The sequence below is a fragment of the Eptesicus fuscus genome, chromosome 14 (assembly GCF_027574615.1).
Source record: "Eptesicus fuscus isolate TK198812 chromosome 14, DD_ASM_mEF_20220401, whole genome shotgun sequence".
In the NCBI taxonomy this organism is placed as follows: domain Eukaryota; kingdom Metazoa; phylum Chordata; class Mammalia; order Chiroptera; family Vespertilionidae; genus Eptesicus; species Eptesicus fuscus.
The window spans coordinates 6,215,755-6,231,758 of NC_072486.1; the positions used below are offsets into that span (position 1 = coordinate 6,215,755).

The 16,004-nt window shown below is 50.3% G+C and overlaps 1 protein-coding gene across 1 annotated transcript in view; it reads left to right on the forward strand.

Annotated features, from left to right (window-relative positions):
• Positions 1-827: 827 nt before the first annotated feature.
• The window catches only part of DPY19L1 (dpy-19 like C-mannosyltransferase 1), a 64,216-nt gene continuing 49,039 nt past the window's right edge, over positions 828-16,004 (forward strand). Inside the window, exons 1-2 of the mRNA XM_054726327.1 lie at positions 828-1,206; positions 15,979-16,003. Coding sequence (XP_054582302.1) covers positions 915-1,206; positions 15,979-16,003 — 317 coding nt within the window. The 5' untranslated portion in view covers positions 828-914. The remainder of the gene's footprint in view (positions 1,207-15,978; position 16,004) is intronic.

A 16,004-nucleotide genomic window follows, 5' to 3' on the forward strand; every position in this document is an offset into this window, starting at 1 on the left:
TCCCAGCCCTTAAGATTTCCTTTACTCGTGCATTCCGAGGCTATGAAAAAAAACACACGTTTTCGATTAAAGTTTTTTTATTATTAGCAAATAAAGTTCTTGCTTTCTGTTAAGCACGTGACACTAAGAATTCCGCTGTCTTTGGAAGTCGGGCTGCACCGTCCATCGCGTGAGCGGACCCGCGGGCTGCACTCCGCGTCCCGCTAAGTCGCGAGGCCCCACACAGCGGAGTGAATGCCGTGGCGTGAACGTGGCAGGGGCTCCCCTTCTATCCGCTCGCTTCTCCGCGGCCGGGCCACGGAGCCCCCGCACAGCGCCCCCGCGTGGTCGCCCCAAGAGCCTCCTCCCGGGTCCAGCCAGCCCACGCCGCGCCTCCCGGGCCACGCGGGCTCCGCAGGGCTCCACGCGCAGCCTGGATCGGGTCAAGACTCGGACCCGCGGCCCCTGCCCGGGGCGGGCCCTGCCTTCCCGCCACTCCCCAGCGGGACGGCGGCCGCGCCCGGAAGGCGGTGCGTGCCCTCGCCCCGGCCGACTTCCGCGCGGGTCCCGAGCTGGACCGGGGTCGCCGGGCGGCCACGGGGTTGGCTCCCGCCCGCGCCGGAGTCTGCGCGTGCGCGCTGGGCGGCCGGGAGCGCGCGCCCAGAGGGGCGGGGCGGAGGGGCGGAGGGGGCGGGGCCGCTCGCTGGGTGTCCCCGCCCCCGCCCCCGGCGTTCCGCGGTCGCCGTGACAACCGGAGCCGAGGCAGCGGCGGCGGGCGCGCGAGTCCGGCGCCTCCTCCCGGCCGCAGCGCTAGGCAGGCGGCCGCCGCCCGGCCTCGCAGCTCTCCCCGCCTCCCGGCCCGCCCTCCGCCGGCAGTGAGCGGCGCCCCGGCCGCCGTCCGGGCGCGCGCAGCCAGAGGGCGCGACTATGCCAAGATGGTCCTGCAGGCGCGGAACAAGCACCGGGAGGCAGCCCCCAAGTCGCCCCAGCCGCCCCGCGCCTCGCAGTCGCCGCTGAGGGGGACGCCGGACGCCGGGGAGCCCGGGCCCGAGCGCGCGTCCCCGTCCCCCGGGCGCAAGGGCGCCGCGGGCAGGAAGGGGCCCCGTGCCGAGCCCGCCGCGCCGCCCTCCGGGGGTGGCCTCGGGGGGCGCCTGGCGGCCGGGCTGCGCGGGGCGCTGGGCCTGCGGCGCGCGGGGCGCGGCCGGACCTGGACCACGCTCCTGCTAGGTGAGCAGCCCCCGCGCGGCGCCGCCGCCGGACGCGGAACTTTGAGCCGCGGGGTCCCGTCCTCCGCTGCTCCTCTCCCGCTTCCCGCCACCCGGCCCCGCCCCCGGCCCCCGCCAGTTTGCAGCCCTCTCCGACTTTTCCTGGGACAGCCGCGTCTCCTCCTCCTCCTCCTCCCCCCTCCCCTCCCCCGGCTCAGGCCGCCCGGCTCCCTTCCCACCCGCTCCGGTGTCTGCTTTTCAAAACATGGCCCCGAGATCAACAGCTGCGGGGCCCCGCCGCGAGCCGGCCGGTCTGCGCCCAGGAGCCCCGGCGCCGCTGATGGGCGCGCGCCGCCGCCTCGTCGCTGTCTGGGCCGCTGCCCGGAGGAGGGTGCTCCGCTTTGGGTCAGAAGTGATCCTTGGAGCCCAAAGCCAGAGCACGTTCCCTGTCCTAGAAAGTTGCTAAACTTACTACATTTCAGCCTGCTTGTTCCTTCTTGGCCACCAACACCGCCGGGGGCCCTGGGTTTGTGATTCCCCATCAGCAAGTCACTTTCCAGGGCGTTTTGGGGTGCCCGAGCCGCATTTCCTTCCTGCGACCTGGGACCTGGGACCTGGGACCTGGGACCTGGGACCTGGGACCTGGGACCTGGGACCTGGGACGGTTGGTGGGGAGGCCTCGCCCCCCCTCCCCTCCCGCGGCCAGGCACCACAGAGGATGATGTGCAAGGTGCTGAGCAAAATGAAGTGGCCACGTTCGCTGGTTGTGGACCGACGTCAGCTTGCCTTTGTCTCGTGACGTGCATCCCGATAAGGCCAGCGGGAGCCGTGTAGATAGCAGGCCTAATTTTTCTAAGTCAGCCGGTAACATTCTCCGAGGCTGCTGCTCCCAGGAATGCCACCAACGGGGGGCTCTGGCTCCGGAATTGTTTAACCACTGGTGATTTATCTCTTGTTAACCTTTCCAATCCCCTTAGGGAAGCAAAAGAATTTGGAGCTCAGTATAGGCCGAGGAATAGAACCCAGCAAAATCAACTTCCCCTGAGAGCACCCAAATCATAAAAACCCAGACTCATCACTGTGTGTGTGTGTGTGTGTGTGTGTGTGTGTGTGTGTAGGGGGGTGCGTGTTAGTGATGGGCTCAGAAAGGTTGTTACCGTTATTGGGGTACTTTCTTTCCTATTGTAGACTCAAGCCTAGAAAATTCAGACTCTCAGTACTGTTCATTCCCCGTCTTCTCAGCAGCGGGCTTGGGCAACCCGGCGGGTGTGCAGGCTGGGTAAGTTCACCTGGGGGAGGCAGCATGGGACAGCGGATGAGACGGACTCCGGGTTCCGTGCCCGGTGGTGAAGTTTGGTTTGAGTTTCAAGTCATCTCCTTTGCGAACCTTTCCTTCTCTCTGGCAAGGGATGACCCCCTCCCTGCTTCACGGGAATGTCCTGAGGAGCAGAACTGAAGGGTGGGTATCGTACAGGGTGTCCCCAGAAACGTACACACACGTCCGCAGCTGCTAGCTCAGTTTTGGACATGAAATGTATTTTAATAAACGCTGGCTTTCAGATGATTGCAAGTGTGTGTACACGTTTTTGGGGACACCCTGTCTCTGGAAAGGCACTTTGTGTCTAAAGCACTTAACACGTTGTGGTTGCTGTTATGAAGGCGTGTGGGGGAATGAAGTTGCATTTTTCATGAACATTCACAGTGTAAACGTTCACAACTTTATAATGAACTAGGGCCATGGTCGGCAAACCGCGGCTCGAGAGCCACATGCGGCTCTTTGGCCCCCTGAGTGTGGCTCTTCCACAAAATACCACGGCCTGGGCGAGTCTATGTTGAAGAAGTGGCGTTAGAAGAAGTTTAAGTTTAAAAAATTTGGCTCTCCAAAGAAATTTCAATCGTTGTACTGCTGATATTTGGCTCTGTTGACTAATGAGTTTGCCGACCACTGAACTAGGGGAGGGTGGAGCTTCTTCAAGGAGGTGCAGTAATAAGTCAGAAATAACACCCATTGCCATTTTCTTTGGTGCGTGTTTTCTTGTAATTGCATTTTCTTGGAATCTTGGTATATTGGGTAGCTTGTGTTTGGATTTAGCGGTGCCCATACCTAAATACAGTGTTGTGTTACTAGAACAGTGGGCCGCTTTCTTTGACTCACCCCTTTGGCCATCGGAAGGAGGCACAGTGAGGGAACTGTCTCATGTTCTTGGGTTTGCGTTGGCCACTGACCACCAGATGTGTGGAATTAGGTGACTAGACTTAGATCTAGAGACTTCTGTCCTTGCTAACCATCTACAAAAGGCCACAGGACACCTCGAGAGATGGTTCTGGAGAACCATAGGACCTGGGATGTTCGTCTCTTTCTCTGGCCCTTTACTCTCCATCTTGCCAAGAGGAGCAGTACACAGACATTTGGAAAACCGCCTCATTTCCTCTCTTCTTCCCCCTTGCAGCCTGAGGGAGAGTTGGGCTGACCCTGTACCGTCTTTAGTATGGGACTTGGATATGATAAAAATGGCTTCATTTATGTTTAGGAAGAAATTTGAAAACTTGAGTTTCCTTGATAAAACTACAGATTTTTAAGAGGTAGGAACTGACTCGGGGTCCCTAAGTCAGTGTCTCTCATCTCCTTCCTAAGTGCTGAGTGCTAGCTACCAAGGAGACCCTTTCCACAGTTGGGCAGTGTTAAACGTTGTTTAAAAAGCCATCGTAATAAACACGTGCGTTTCGATTTGGGGTCCTGACTTAGGATCTATTTAGCACTGACAGTTGTAAAGCAGGGTTCTTGCAATGTTTTTAGACGTCTCAGCCCAGTAGCTTCCTGTATCAGCCAGGGAGGCCGTGCTGTCGTCAGGAAAACCATAGCAATGCTCCTCAGACTTCTTTGACCACAACCCACAGTGAGCAATCGAGTTTACGTTAAAGTCAGTCCGCGCACATCCTGAAAGTGCAACCCACTGCATGTAGCACGTGCTTCTCTGTCTATTTCTGGATGTCCCGGCGGGAAACATCTAACACAGGGCTGTTTTCCGAAGTCTGGGCAGGCGTGAGGAGGCCACAAAGGGTCCCGAAGCCCCAGGCACTGTGCACAGTGGGAAGGTGCTGCCACCTCGGGGCCTGAAGGGAGGGGGCGCTGTCAGCAGCTGCACCCCAGGAGAGCTGTGCCGGGAGCAGGACCAGCGAGAAGAGTGGCTCCAGACGCTCCTGCAGCCCTGTGATCCGCTGGTGCCTCTGCTGACCACCTGGGAGCCCTCACAGGGCCCAGCTGGAGGGTGGGTGGGGTCAGCCTCCTGGGGCTGGGAACGAGGCGGAGGAGAGGAGAACTCCTTTGGAGAGGCACAGGGAGACGAAGCACACACGTGCACCTGTTCAGCAGGGTCATGTAAGAACACTTACCCCACGTGTGGAGGACACGCTGATTTTCTATCTGCCCTTTTTAAAAATGCTGTTTATAAGCCATTAGGCTGTTTCCTGACCTCCTGTTCTGACCCGTAGTTTGCAAACGCTGCCTTAGAAGAGCTGCGTTCTGTCTCCGTACCTGTTTCAGACGAGGTAGGCGCCTGAGCGCAGCCCTCAGCTTCTCTGAGTCTCCGTTTGTCCCCGTGAAGATGGAGATCGGGACTGGACTAGGGTCCTCGGCCTTAGCTGTCCCCTGGGACTTTAAAATCCAGGGAGCTTGGCCAGCGCGGTCAGAATTGGCCGGGGTGGAGTGGGGGAGCAGAGTGGCTTTAAAGCCTGATGTCCCATTTCTGTTGGAAGCAGGCTGCCTGGCATCCCTGCGCTGACTTCCTACGAGGAACCCCCTGGAACTGAGTGAACCTCCGCCCCTTCTCAGTGGGACACAGTCCAGGCTGCGGAAGTTTCTCCCAATCTCACTTGTTTTCCTGACAGGGCTCTGAGTTGCCATTTATCATCTGATATGGCTTATCTGAATTAGGGTTCCAAGAAGAGTGACAGAATTCTTCCCCCATGCCCCTTATCACAGCCGGAAATCTAGAGGCTAACCTGAGAGGCTCTGTGTTTCTTTTCTTTTTTTTTTAAATATATTTTATTGATTTTTTTACAGAGAGGAAGGGAGAGAGATAGAGAGCTAGAAACATCGATCAAGCTGCCTCCTGCACGCCCCCTCCTGGGGATGTGCCCGCAACCCAGGCATGTGCCCTTGACCGGAATCGAACCTGGGACCGTTCAGTCTGCAGGCTGACGCTCTACCCACTGAGCCACACCGGTTTTGGCATAGGCTCTGTGTTTCTAGAAATAGGGGAATGGTGCTTTCCTTTGCGGAAGTGAGGAATGTGCATGTTAAACGTAAAACAGAGCTTGTCTGCGGTGAAAGACCAGAATGTCAGATGCCATTTACTAAACAAACATCATAAAAAACGCAACCTACCCGGCCAGCGTGGCTCAGTGGTTGAGCATTGATTCCTGGTCAGGGCACAGGCCCGGGTTACGGGCTCGATCCCCAGTGTGGGGCGTGCAGGAGGCAGCCGATCACTGATTCTCGGTCATCATTGATGTTTCTCTCTCTCCCTTCCTCTCTGAAGTCAATAAAAATATATTTTTAAAAAGTAACCTGAGTGTGGAACAGATAGCCGGTGGTAAAACTGCTGTTTCACACACAGTGAGAGCTGTGTGTCCCTCCTCTTTCCCATCACCGGCGGAAGAGAAGGTGCGGGGCGGGCAGAGGAGGAGGGCGTGGGGTGCATTAGCATGTTGGAGAGGAGAGGGTGGCGGGCACCAGCATGAGATGGGCACAAACAGACCTCCTTAAGGAAGGTGGGTTTTATTCCTAGTGCGCTGGAAGCCAACGAGCGAGGGGACGGGTTGGAAAGAAAAGGTCAAGCATTCTGTCTTCTCTTGGGCGTGTTACCCTTGAGGCATTTGTGTGATCTGAAATGTCAAGCAGGCCCTAGCTGGTTTGGCTCGGTGGACAGAGTGTCAGCCTGCGGACTGAAGGGTCCAGGGTTCGATTCTGGTCAAGGGCACATGCCTGGGTTGCGGGCTTGATCCCCAGTAGGGGATCTGCAGGAGGCAGCCAATCAATGATTCTCTCTCATCATTGATGTTTCCATCTCCCTATCTCTCTCCCTTCCTCCCTGAAATCAATAAAGATATATTAAAAAAATTTAAAAAAAAAGTCAATCAGGTGATGGGACCTCAGAGAAGAGGTCTGAGTGGAGACATCCATAGGGGTCATCGGCAGTGGGTGGTATTCAACGCATGGGAGCTGTCACAGCATCTTTCCTGACACGGCTACTGTGTGCCAGGCATGGGTCTGAGATGAACTCACTTGTCTGAAACTCACTTCACTGCTCGCTCAACCCTCACCATGACACTGTGACTGATCTACCCAGGTGGGGGGGTCTGAGGCCCACAGATGTTAAATAACGCACCCAGGATCACCCCTAGGATGTGGGAGGGCAGGGATTTGAACCCAGGTGATGGGCACCAGGCTTCATGCTCTAACCACTAGGCTGTGTTTCACCCTTTGCAGGCGAGTATACCGGGGAAGAGAGGAAGCCCAACACGTAGTGCTCCATGGCGTTAGCCTTCTTGTTTCTCCCTTCCTCAGGGAAAGAGGGACTCCACACACAGATGCGGAGTAAGAAGTGGGAAGGGCATATCAGGGGTGGCGTGGGCCCAGGAGAGCTGTCCTGGGGGCCTTGCTTTCAGAGGCGGAGGCATGGTGAGCGCCGGCGCCGAGGGTGTATTGATAAGGAGATGAGGACCTATACATTTCCCTGGAGAGCCAGTGAATAGGGTGGGAATTCAGGATTTAAAGAGTTTTTTTTTCAATGTTTAAAGCCTTTTTTTTCTCTCTAAAATAGACTTCTGGTTAACTCTAAAGAATGTTCATATTCACTTAAACATATTAAGAGGTACAATTAGAAGGACTCTGAACCTGACATTCATGAGTACTCAAATAAATAACAAATGTGATGAGTTTAGGGTAAATCTGAGGATAAATTACCAATTTGTGATTGATTTGTGGTCATACTATGGCATCAATAGTAAAAGCAGATACAATTTTATTGTATACATATGCATATTTGGATGTTGCTAAAATTTGAACGGTAGCTATTTTTATAAATTTTACACACTGAGCTGTTTGGCTGTATTAATTTCTCTTAAAGTTTATGTAAATGTGCCCTAGCCAGTTTGGCTCAGTGGATAGAGCATCCGCCTGCGGACTGAAGGATCCTGGTCAAGGCGGGTCAAGGAAAGGCACGTACCTCGGTTGCAGGCTCCCTTGATATTTCTCTCTTAACCTCTCTCTTCCACTCTCTAAAAACCAATGGAAAAATATCCTTGGGTGAGGATTAAAAAAAAGAAGTTTATGTAAATGAGATGCGTTATCATAGGGACCACAGCCTGTGTGTCGCTGTTTTCTTTCGTTACCATTCTAATGATTACCAGTCATCAAAGTTAGTGAAAATCACATCTATTTCTAGGAAAAGACCATTATGTGGATGTTTAATTCCATAAAAGGCGGTCTCGTTTCATAGGAAAGATCAATTCTGCATGGATGACCTTTCGTAACTCAAGAATCATTGAATAGGAATAAATGTACAATGTGGAAGAAATAATTTTCAGAGCACATAGATCTACAACTATTGGAACTGTGTTTTTTTTTTTTCTTCTTTACTATACTGTATTTTCTCAGCATTTTCACTGTTGTTTTTTGAATGCATGTCAATTAATAGTTCACATGTCTTCATGTTTGTCTGTCATGTGTCCTCTTGTTCAATTTTCTTGCCAAAGCAACCGATTGTCAGGTGTGTTTTTCAGCCCTGTCACTACACGTAATCCGTGTTCAGATGGCATTTTGTCATTTTAATTTATAGCAGCAAATGTTACCAGAGTAGCGTAGTCACCAGAATCGAGCACAGGAGTTCCAGGGTGACTCACTGAACTGAGCGAGGATGCAGGGCGTTCATCGTCAGCAGCACCCACTGCATCTGAAGCACAGGTGTCAGTCACTTGACTAATTCCTTTTGAACACTTGCCATCATGACAATTTCTCTAACGTGAGAAGCTTGTCATACTTGAGAAGAGCGAGGCTTTACTCATGTTCTCAGAGCAACTCAGGCTTGCCTACCTGTTACTGCCCTGCACGTTCCCTCCTGTTGACGTCCTGGCCCTCATCACGGCTCTGCGTGACGCCGTCCTCCAGGGCCGCGTGTGAAACCTCGGGATTTGTCCCTGCATTTTCTTTCTGATCATGAGGTACTTACGTAACGGGCACGGTGCTGCTGTTTTCCACGATGTTTAACATTTTTTAAGACCTCTTTCTCACTCCTTTCTCATCTGTGATCTCCATGGAGATTTCATAAAGGTTACCTCCTGCGGATCCCCAGGGGAGGACTGACGTAGGCCAGGTGAGCGCCCGCATCCTCAGAGAGCTCGCTGGGGAAGCGGGGGCTGAGTCCAGGCCTCAGCACATCCGTCAGGGTGCAGGTGTCAGCTCTGCCGTCTGAGGACCGTCATCCATGATGAATGGGAAGATGACCGCCCTGTTCCCAACCTGACAGCCCCTTTAGGAAGAGCAGTGTTTGGCTGGCTGCTGCTCACATACATACTGAAAAACGGGGAAATTCACTTTGTCTGTCTTCCTTTACTTGCCTAAGTGTATTCTCTCAGGTGGGGACACTCTCTCTCTGTGCTCCCATTTGAGCCTTTGTCCTGATGTGTCAGTTACTTCTCAGGACTTTGCTCCTGCACATCAGCGCATCCTTTGGTTACTGGACTCGGGCACTCGCGGCCTGGGCGCTCCAGGCCCCCCTCCAGCTCTGCCGAACCCCCTCCGGGTGCTCATGGCTCTCTGAGAGCTGGACACTGTGTGTAGAGTGGGCAAAGGTAGGTTCACAGTCATAAATAAATAATACAATAAGTCATACACAATACTGTAAGAATCAACTTCCGTGTATGCACAACTGTCAACCTACTTTTGCCCACTCCTGCATGCAGTGAGTGGGACTCAGTACATAGTCTCTCATTATTGTCATTGCCATTTATATTCCGTACCATCACTGTTAGTGATGGGAATTCTTTCGTCATGTCGGACAGCTTTTTACAGCTGTCTTCTTTTCTGCCTACTCGCCATAACCCCCCTCTAAGTTGTAATCATATCTTGAGAGCTGCCCCCAGCCCCACGTTGATAAACCTGCCCTGACAAGGTCATTGCTGACCTGCCTGCTCAGGTTCCGCGCAGGCCACGGACGGCGCCATTTCCCTGAGCGCCGATTGTGTTCTCGTTATTTCTGTACCCAAACCTCATCTCAAAGATCGGCTCTCCGAGGGCGCCGGGATTGGCTAGTATTTCCTTAATGGTCTTCTCGGTTCCTGGGAAAATGTGTTGTGCAACCAGTAGTCCTTTAGGTATTTGCTGACTTTAAAACCCACACACATGTCGGTGCTAGAGAGAGGGAGGGGGCTGAGCGCGTGGCGTGCGTGGCTGCTTCCTCTCTCCCAGCCCGCGTCCTAAAGAATGTCTTCCCTGGACAGTTCACTGCACAGAAACTGGGCTTTGTCTCCTTCTAGGCACCACAGCCTGGAAACACTCATTTCCATACATTCTCTGGTTTTATAACACACTTTTCCTTCTGGAACGGGCAGGCTTCGGGCAGTTTCAAATGCTTAGATATTGCCTTTAGGTGTTCAGGTTCTTATTGAATTGAGTCCATGCTGTAATTTCTCGTACATGGTGACAGTCACTTAACATTCTAACCCAGTGAGGTGCCAGGCGCCGTGCCAGGAGATGGAGATGGTGCGATGAATTCACCAGGAGCTCAGCCTCACGGCGTTGCTTCCAGCAGGGGAGCTGCCGGGTGACCAGCTCCCAGGCTGTGGCGGTACCGCTGGGGCCGAGGGCAGGCCTCCCCGGAGGCCAGGTAGCGTGGAAGGACGGAGGCGGCGTCTCAGGCGGGAGCAGAGGCAGAGCATCCTGAAAGCACTTGGCGTTTCAGGGGGTTGTTGCCCAGTGCCCCAGCGTGAGGACTGCGTGGGAGGGATTAAGTGGAAATCGGCCAGTCGTGGGCGCTCCGGTGTGAGCCATGGAAGTCCTGGGGCTTTTCTAACAAGGGGTGAGGTGCTAGGTCTGCACACGTAGGACTTGACTGTGCTCTCCAGGAGTTGGCCTGGGACAGGGATGCTCTTTACTGGTGACTCAGCTTCTGGAAAGAAACATTTATTTTATTTATTGTTGACATTACAGATGTCCGCCATCCCCCCCACCCCCACCATTTTATCCACCTCCACTCAACCCCTCCCCCTCCCCCTCTGAATGGATGCTTGAGAACAATCAGAAGTTGTTAGTCATAGAGGAAGGGTTTGTGTGTAGAATTGTCCAGGCTGACTTGAAAACCTTGCCTAATAGATTGAAGGGACGTCCTTAACCTCTTTTTGTCATGTTGTCACTTGAGGGTTAGGGAGGCTAAAATTCTTTAGAATATTTTAAGCATGGATTAACCTCAATTTAGGAATAAGTCGTATTTTTAAAATTCGCAAGTCCTTTGGACTTAGAATGCATTTCTCCATATTTTGGGCTGAGAATGTATTTCTCCATATAAACATTGTCACTAGGTGAGGTCATCCTGTGCCCACAAATGGGAAAGGAGGCTTGGAGTGAGAAGGCCGGGTTCCCCAGTGCTTGCCCCTCACCAGCTGTGTGCCGTGGGGAAATCCCCTCTGGGCCCGTTGTCCTCACTCTCCAGGTTGTGTAAGAATCCAAGGAGAGCCTGGGAAGGTGCTGTCGTTTAAAGCACATGCTACTTACAGAGTCACGTGTCAGGGAGAAGGCATGTCCCCGGTGGGAGATGTGTTGGTCAGGAAGGCATGTCGCTGGCTGCAGGTAAGCACAGAGTGCCCCGGAGACAGCCCACCCTGGCTCCAAGTTCTTGCTCTCACTCCTTGAGGAGGAGGACGAGAGAAAGGACTTCAGCTGCAGAGGACTCGGCTGAGGAATCTTAAAAATGCAGATTGTGCCTGGCCAGCATGGCTCAGGGTTTGAGCATTGACCCGTGAACCGGGAGGTCACAGTTCGATTCCTGGTCAGGGCACATGCCCAGGTCGCAGGCTCGATCCCCAGTGTGGGATGTGTATGCAGGAGGCAGCTGATCAGTGATTCTCTCTCATCATTGACGTTTCTATCTCCCTCTCCCTCTCTCAAATCAGTAAAATATATTTTTTAAAATGCAGATTGCAGGGCTCTATTTCCTGGTCATCTGGTTGGGGTCGGGTGGGGCGCCTGGAGAGGACCAGGAGAGGAGGTGAGAGGTAGGGAGCTCTGTGGGCAGAGCCCTTGAGGATGGTCAGAACGAAGGCGAGAACCCCGCCCCATTTCTTTCTCGGTTCCTGCCCTCCTTACTGCTGCTGATGTTGCGGCCAGGCGTGGGGCGGGGCAGGGCTCTGGACTTGCCTGTGTGGAGCCATCAGAGGGCAAGAACAAAGGCCTGGACTGGCCTTGGGGACTGCGGCTGGAAGGAGGGGCATCGGGGGAGCAAGAGCTGCTTTAGGACCACAGGAGCCCCATCCGATGGAACACAGGCCTGCTCCCTGCGCCTGGTGCCCAGCTCCATTCCTGGTACCCGAGCTTCGGGCTGCCAAGCACAGGAAGCAGGGGGCTTATTTGCACTAACTCAGTGGTGACTGTTTTTGAAAAAAAAAAAAACAAAAAAACCATAAAAAAACAGAAACAGCTATTACTCGCACACGTGTGTATGTGTGTGTCCACCAATCAAAGTATATTCAACTTGGGGTCCTTATGTGGGCATGGTTTAGGATGATTTCATTTCCCCCTTGGTGATACCAAGTTGTACGCATTTGCTCAGCAAACATTTGCGTCTGGCTGTGTGCTCAGCTGAGTGCTCTAGGAAATTCAGTAATATTCTATTTCGTTTAAACAAGATCCTGATAAGAGAAGAAGAAGAGGCTGCTCCAGTCCCATAGGACTGAGAATTGATATAATGCGACATATAATCTGGTACAACATTTTTTTGATCAGAAAGAGGAAAGAGGGTCCAATTTCGTTTCAGAGTGTTGGTGATTTATGTGCTTCCAGCAAAACTTAAGAGCCTTTCACATTTCTCAGCCATAGGATTGCAATGTTGAATCAGACCACGAAGCAAACCTTCTTTCCTTGAGTACCTTCTTGTTACCGAATAGGTTTATGTTCTGATTTTAAAAAGAAAACAAAAACAACTTGCTATACTTACCTCAATACCTTGGAATGACAAGATATAGCACATGTATTAAAATGGAAAAAATGGATTATCAATTTTGTGACACTTCCAAAAAGAGTATAAACTGCTTTGATAATCACTAGAATAAATTTAGAGAAAATCAATTTTAATCTCTTGTAGGCAAGAAGGTAAGAAAGGTTCTTTAGGGGGCCTTCAGAAGTTTTTATCGCTTTATGCGTTGATGCCTAAATTACCTGCTCACAAGGCTGTATCTACTTGTGCTTTCATTTTGAAATGACATACATATAATTTATTTCAATTTTTAATAAATGAAAGCATAGCTCTACATTTTTATATAAAAACCAGTGGCCCGGTGCACGAATTCATGAACATTGAAAGGAAATTAATTAGAAGAAATATTTTAATATTGCTATTCGCCCTTTCTCTATAATAGAAATTTACAGTTGACAGTGACAGATGGAAACACATGCGTGTGATTGGCTCCAGGAGAGCTTTATATGTATTGCGCGTGTGTGAGACAACTTAGCCTTTTATACATATGGAGTAAACTTGCTTAATTAGACCTGCTTTCTGATTAAGCTAAACTGTTTCCAGCCCAGTGAAGCACCCCAACTTCTCTTTCAGGTAATTGTCAGCAACACAGCAGTAAATATCAACACAAAGCAGATTATTACTGTAGATCATGCAGGGAGAACAAAGGATAAAATATTTAACTGCAGCAGTGTTTGACTATATTCTGTGCAGTGAGAAAACCTGGTTGCCCCTAACTGCCCCCCGCTGCCGGCCTGATAACCCCCAACTGCCCCTCTCCCCCCACGCCGGCCTGGTGGCCCCTTACGGACCCCAGCCCCCCCGCCGGCCTGGTCGCCCCCTCACTAACCCCCTGCCGGCCTGGTCGCCCCACACAGCCTGCTTTTTCATAGGCAGCCATCTTGTGAGGGTTAATTTACATATTTCATCTTTATTATATAGGATAACTTCTATAAAACATACTGCCTATATCTACAGATGACCTGCAGCTTTTCCCCTTTTATCTTTAATGTAAAAAAAGATAGGGGAGAATAAGATACTTGAGAATGAGGAGGCCTTGGCCTTTGGCTCCCCCACACCCTGGTCCCCTCGGCACGGCTCTGAGGCCACAGTCCCTGCCTGCAACTTCCCTTTCTCTGTTTCCTTGCTTTGTTTCCTTGGGCAAGTTACTCAAGTTTCTTGGGCCTCAATTTCTCATCTGTGAACTGGGGCAATATCTGTACCTACCACATAGGGTAGCTGTGAGGATTTATTGGGGTAGCTCAAGTAAAGCACTAAAAGTTTCTGGCCTGTAATAAGAATTCAAATATTATCTGCTTTATTATGTTTACTACTACATGAAAATGAACAAAGGAGTTCAAAATGTTGAGCACATTATTAGTGGATCCAGAGACTGTAAAAGAGTGCCATTCAGATGCCAAGAACTCCAAGAATTGTTTACTCTAGTGCTGTAGGAATTGAATGAAAGGAATCACAGAAGGCACCAACGGCCACTTTGTACCTTCCAACCTTCTCCTGAGAAAGTAGAGGGACGATGGCCTTGAGAAATCCTAGTCATCACTCGGGAATTGTGGAGGTCACGGCCTACTTAAAGGTATAGCGTGAAATGCATTGCGGTTAGTAAAACACAGGATGCACTCTTTTAGAGGATCGTTCAGTATTCTACACGTTTATTATTGTCAAATGGGAAGAAGAAACTAACAGTCAAATTATAAAATAGGAGCAACATTATTATTTTCAAATAATATTGTTTAAAATGGAGAATTGAAGATGACAAACCAAACTCTACGAATTAATAGTTTAGTAAAAAAGCCACGAACACATGTATTACAAAATAAATAGACTTGAAAAATAAATACATTAACAATATCTAGTATATATAATGAAAACATGATTTTGTGGATATTAGCAGGAAAAAACACGTTAAATTCTCAGGAAGGCTTAATAAGAAATATGAATTGACTGTATTAAATATGTATTAACTCCACTGGTAGGATTTTTGTCGAGGGCACTTGAAAAGCAAGATGAATAATGGAGGGTATATATCATGTGTATGGATGTGAACATATGGAATTATACTGTAAACATGTGGATTCTTCCAAAATTAATTTATAAACGAAATCCCAATTATCTTCTCAAAGGGATTATCCAAGTATGACAAGTCTTCAGTATGATAAAGGTGGCTTTTACATTCTGTGAGAGAAGAGTGATTTATTCAGAACATTATGGTTAGATCATTGAGAAAGTAAAGCCCAGATTTTATTATGGTGGGGTGAAGTCTTGAAATGAAAAGGAAGCGGATGGTGTTTGTCAACAAGAAAAAAATCACAATTTCCTAAGGTCAAAGTATCATATACAAACAAATGTCAGATGACAAGCCTAGTTCAATATTTGCAGGTTCATTGATCTAGAGAGTAACCCTTTATCTTTTATAACCATTGATATCTCCTAGGCAAAGTGTATTATTTTAAAAAATATAAACACTTCTTTAAGAATCAGGCAAAGATCTGAGCTATTTTCGTTGTCCGGTTCCTTAGTAATTATTTAATCAGAAGCCTGCACTAACTAAGGTGAACCTTGAGATATAAGAGTATTGAGTGGTATTTTCTAGATTCATCTTAATATGTTCTTTGTACTTGGACAGAAGCATACTATTGATTCTGTTAAGTAACAACAATTCAAGTGAGTAAATTTTAAGGATGGAATCGGCTTTATTGAATGATTCATGAATTGGGCAGCCTCCATCCAGCAGTAGAAAGGAGCTCCGCTGGCTGTGGAGAGGACAGGTGTAAAGGCCGGTGGGTGTGGGTCGGGGGTTATTAGCCAGGAATGCACTGTTCCCGCCAGGGCTGCCCTCCTGAGGGTGGGAAGGGCCGTCCTGCAGCTGGGAATTCCAGGCTGACTCCTGCACAAGCTGAGGCTGCAGTTACATTTGGCATGAAGCCGTGGTTTGCTGCTGTGGGGCTCAGCGCCACTTTGGTCTGTTTGTTAACAATTCTCATATATTGATCTTATTATTAGCCTGTGTTCTCTCTCTTACCTTTTCCTTATTCCTTTTTCCTCTCCATCTCTTCTTCATTTTTTAATTTCGTTTTAAGTTTGTTTAAAAATAGTAAAATTTATCAGAAATTCAGGTATTACAGCAATATATAAACGTCACAGTTCCCTGTTTTTATCCACCCCAGCCCCTCCCGGGAGCCAGCATCTTTCTTTATTCCAGGTCCCCATCAGCACTGGCTGTGCCCCTCTCCCGGTTCCATTGGTGGCGATTCCCCTCAGAGGCTACCATGCACAGTTTTGGGCAAATGATAGGCCTTCGTATATTTTGTTGAAAGAGCCAGTGAAAATTGTAGACATAGCCTTAATTTGCTTAATTCCTTTGCAATTCAACCAACTGGTATTTTAAGCAGAGTCTTGGGGCTTCTTTTGAAGAGACGGCATTCTTCTCGCAGCCCCTAAAAGTCCAACACGTACGCATCCCTAACCGCGCAGTGCATGTCTTTGTGGGCTTGTTAAGTGGAGACATTTCTTTATGTCACATAATAACCTGTTTTTTTCCCTTCCAGCTGCCTTTGCCGCCGTGCTGCACTGG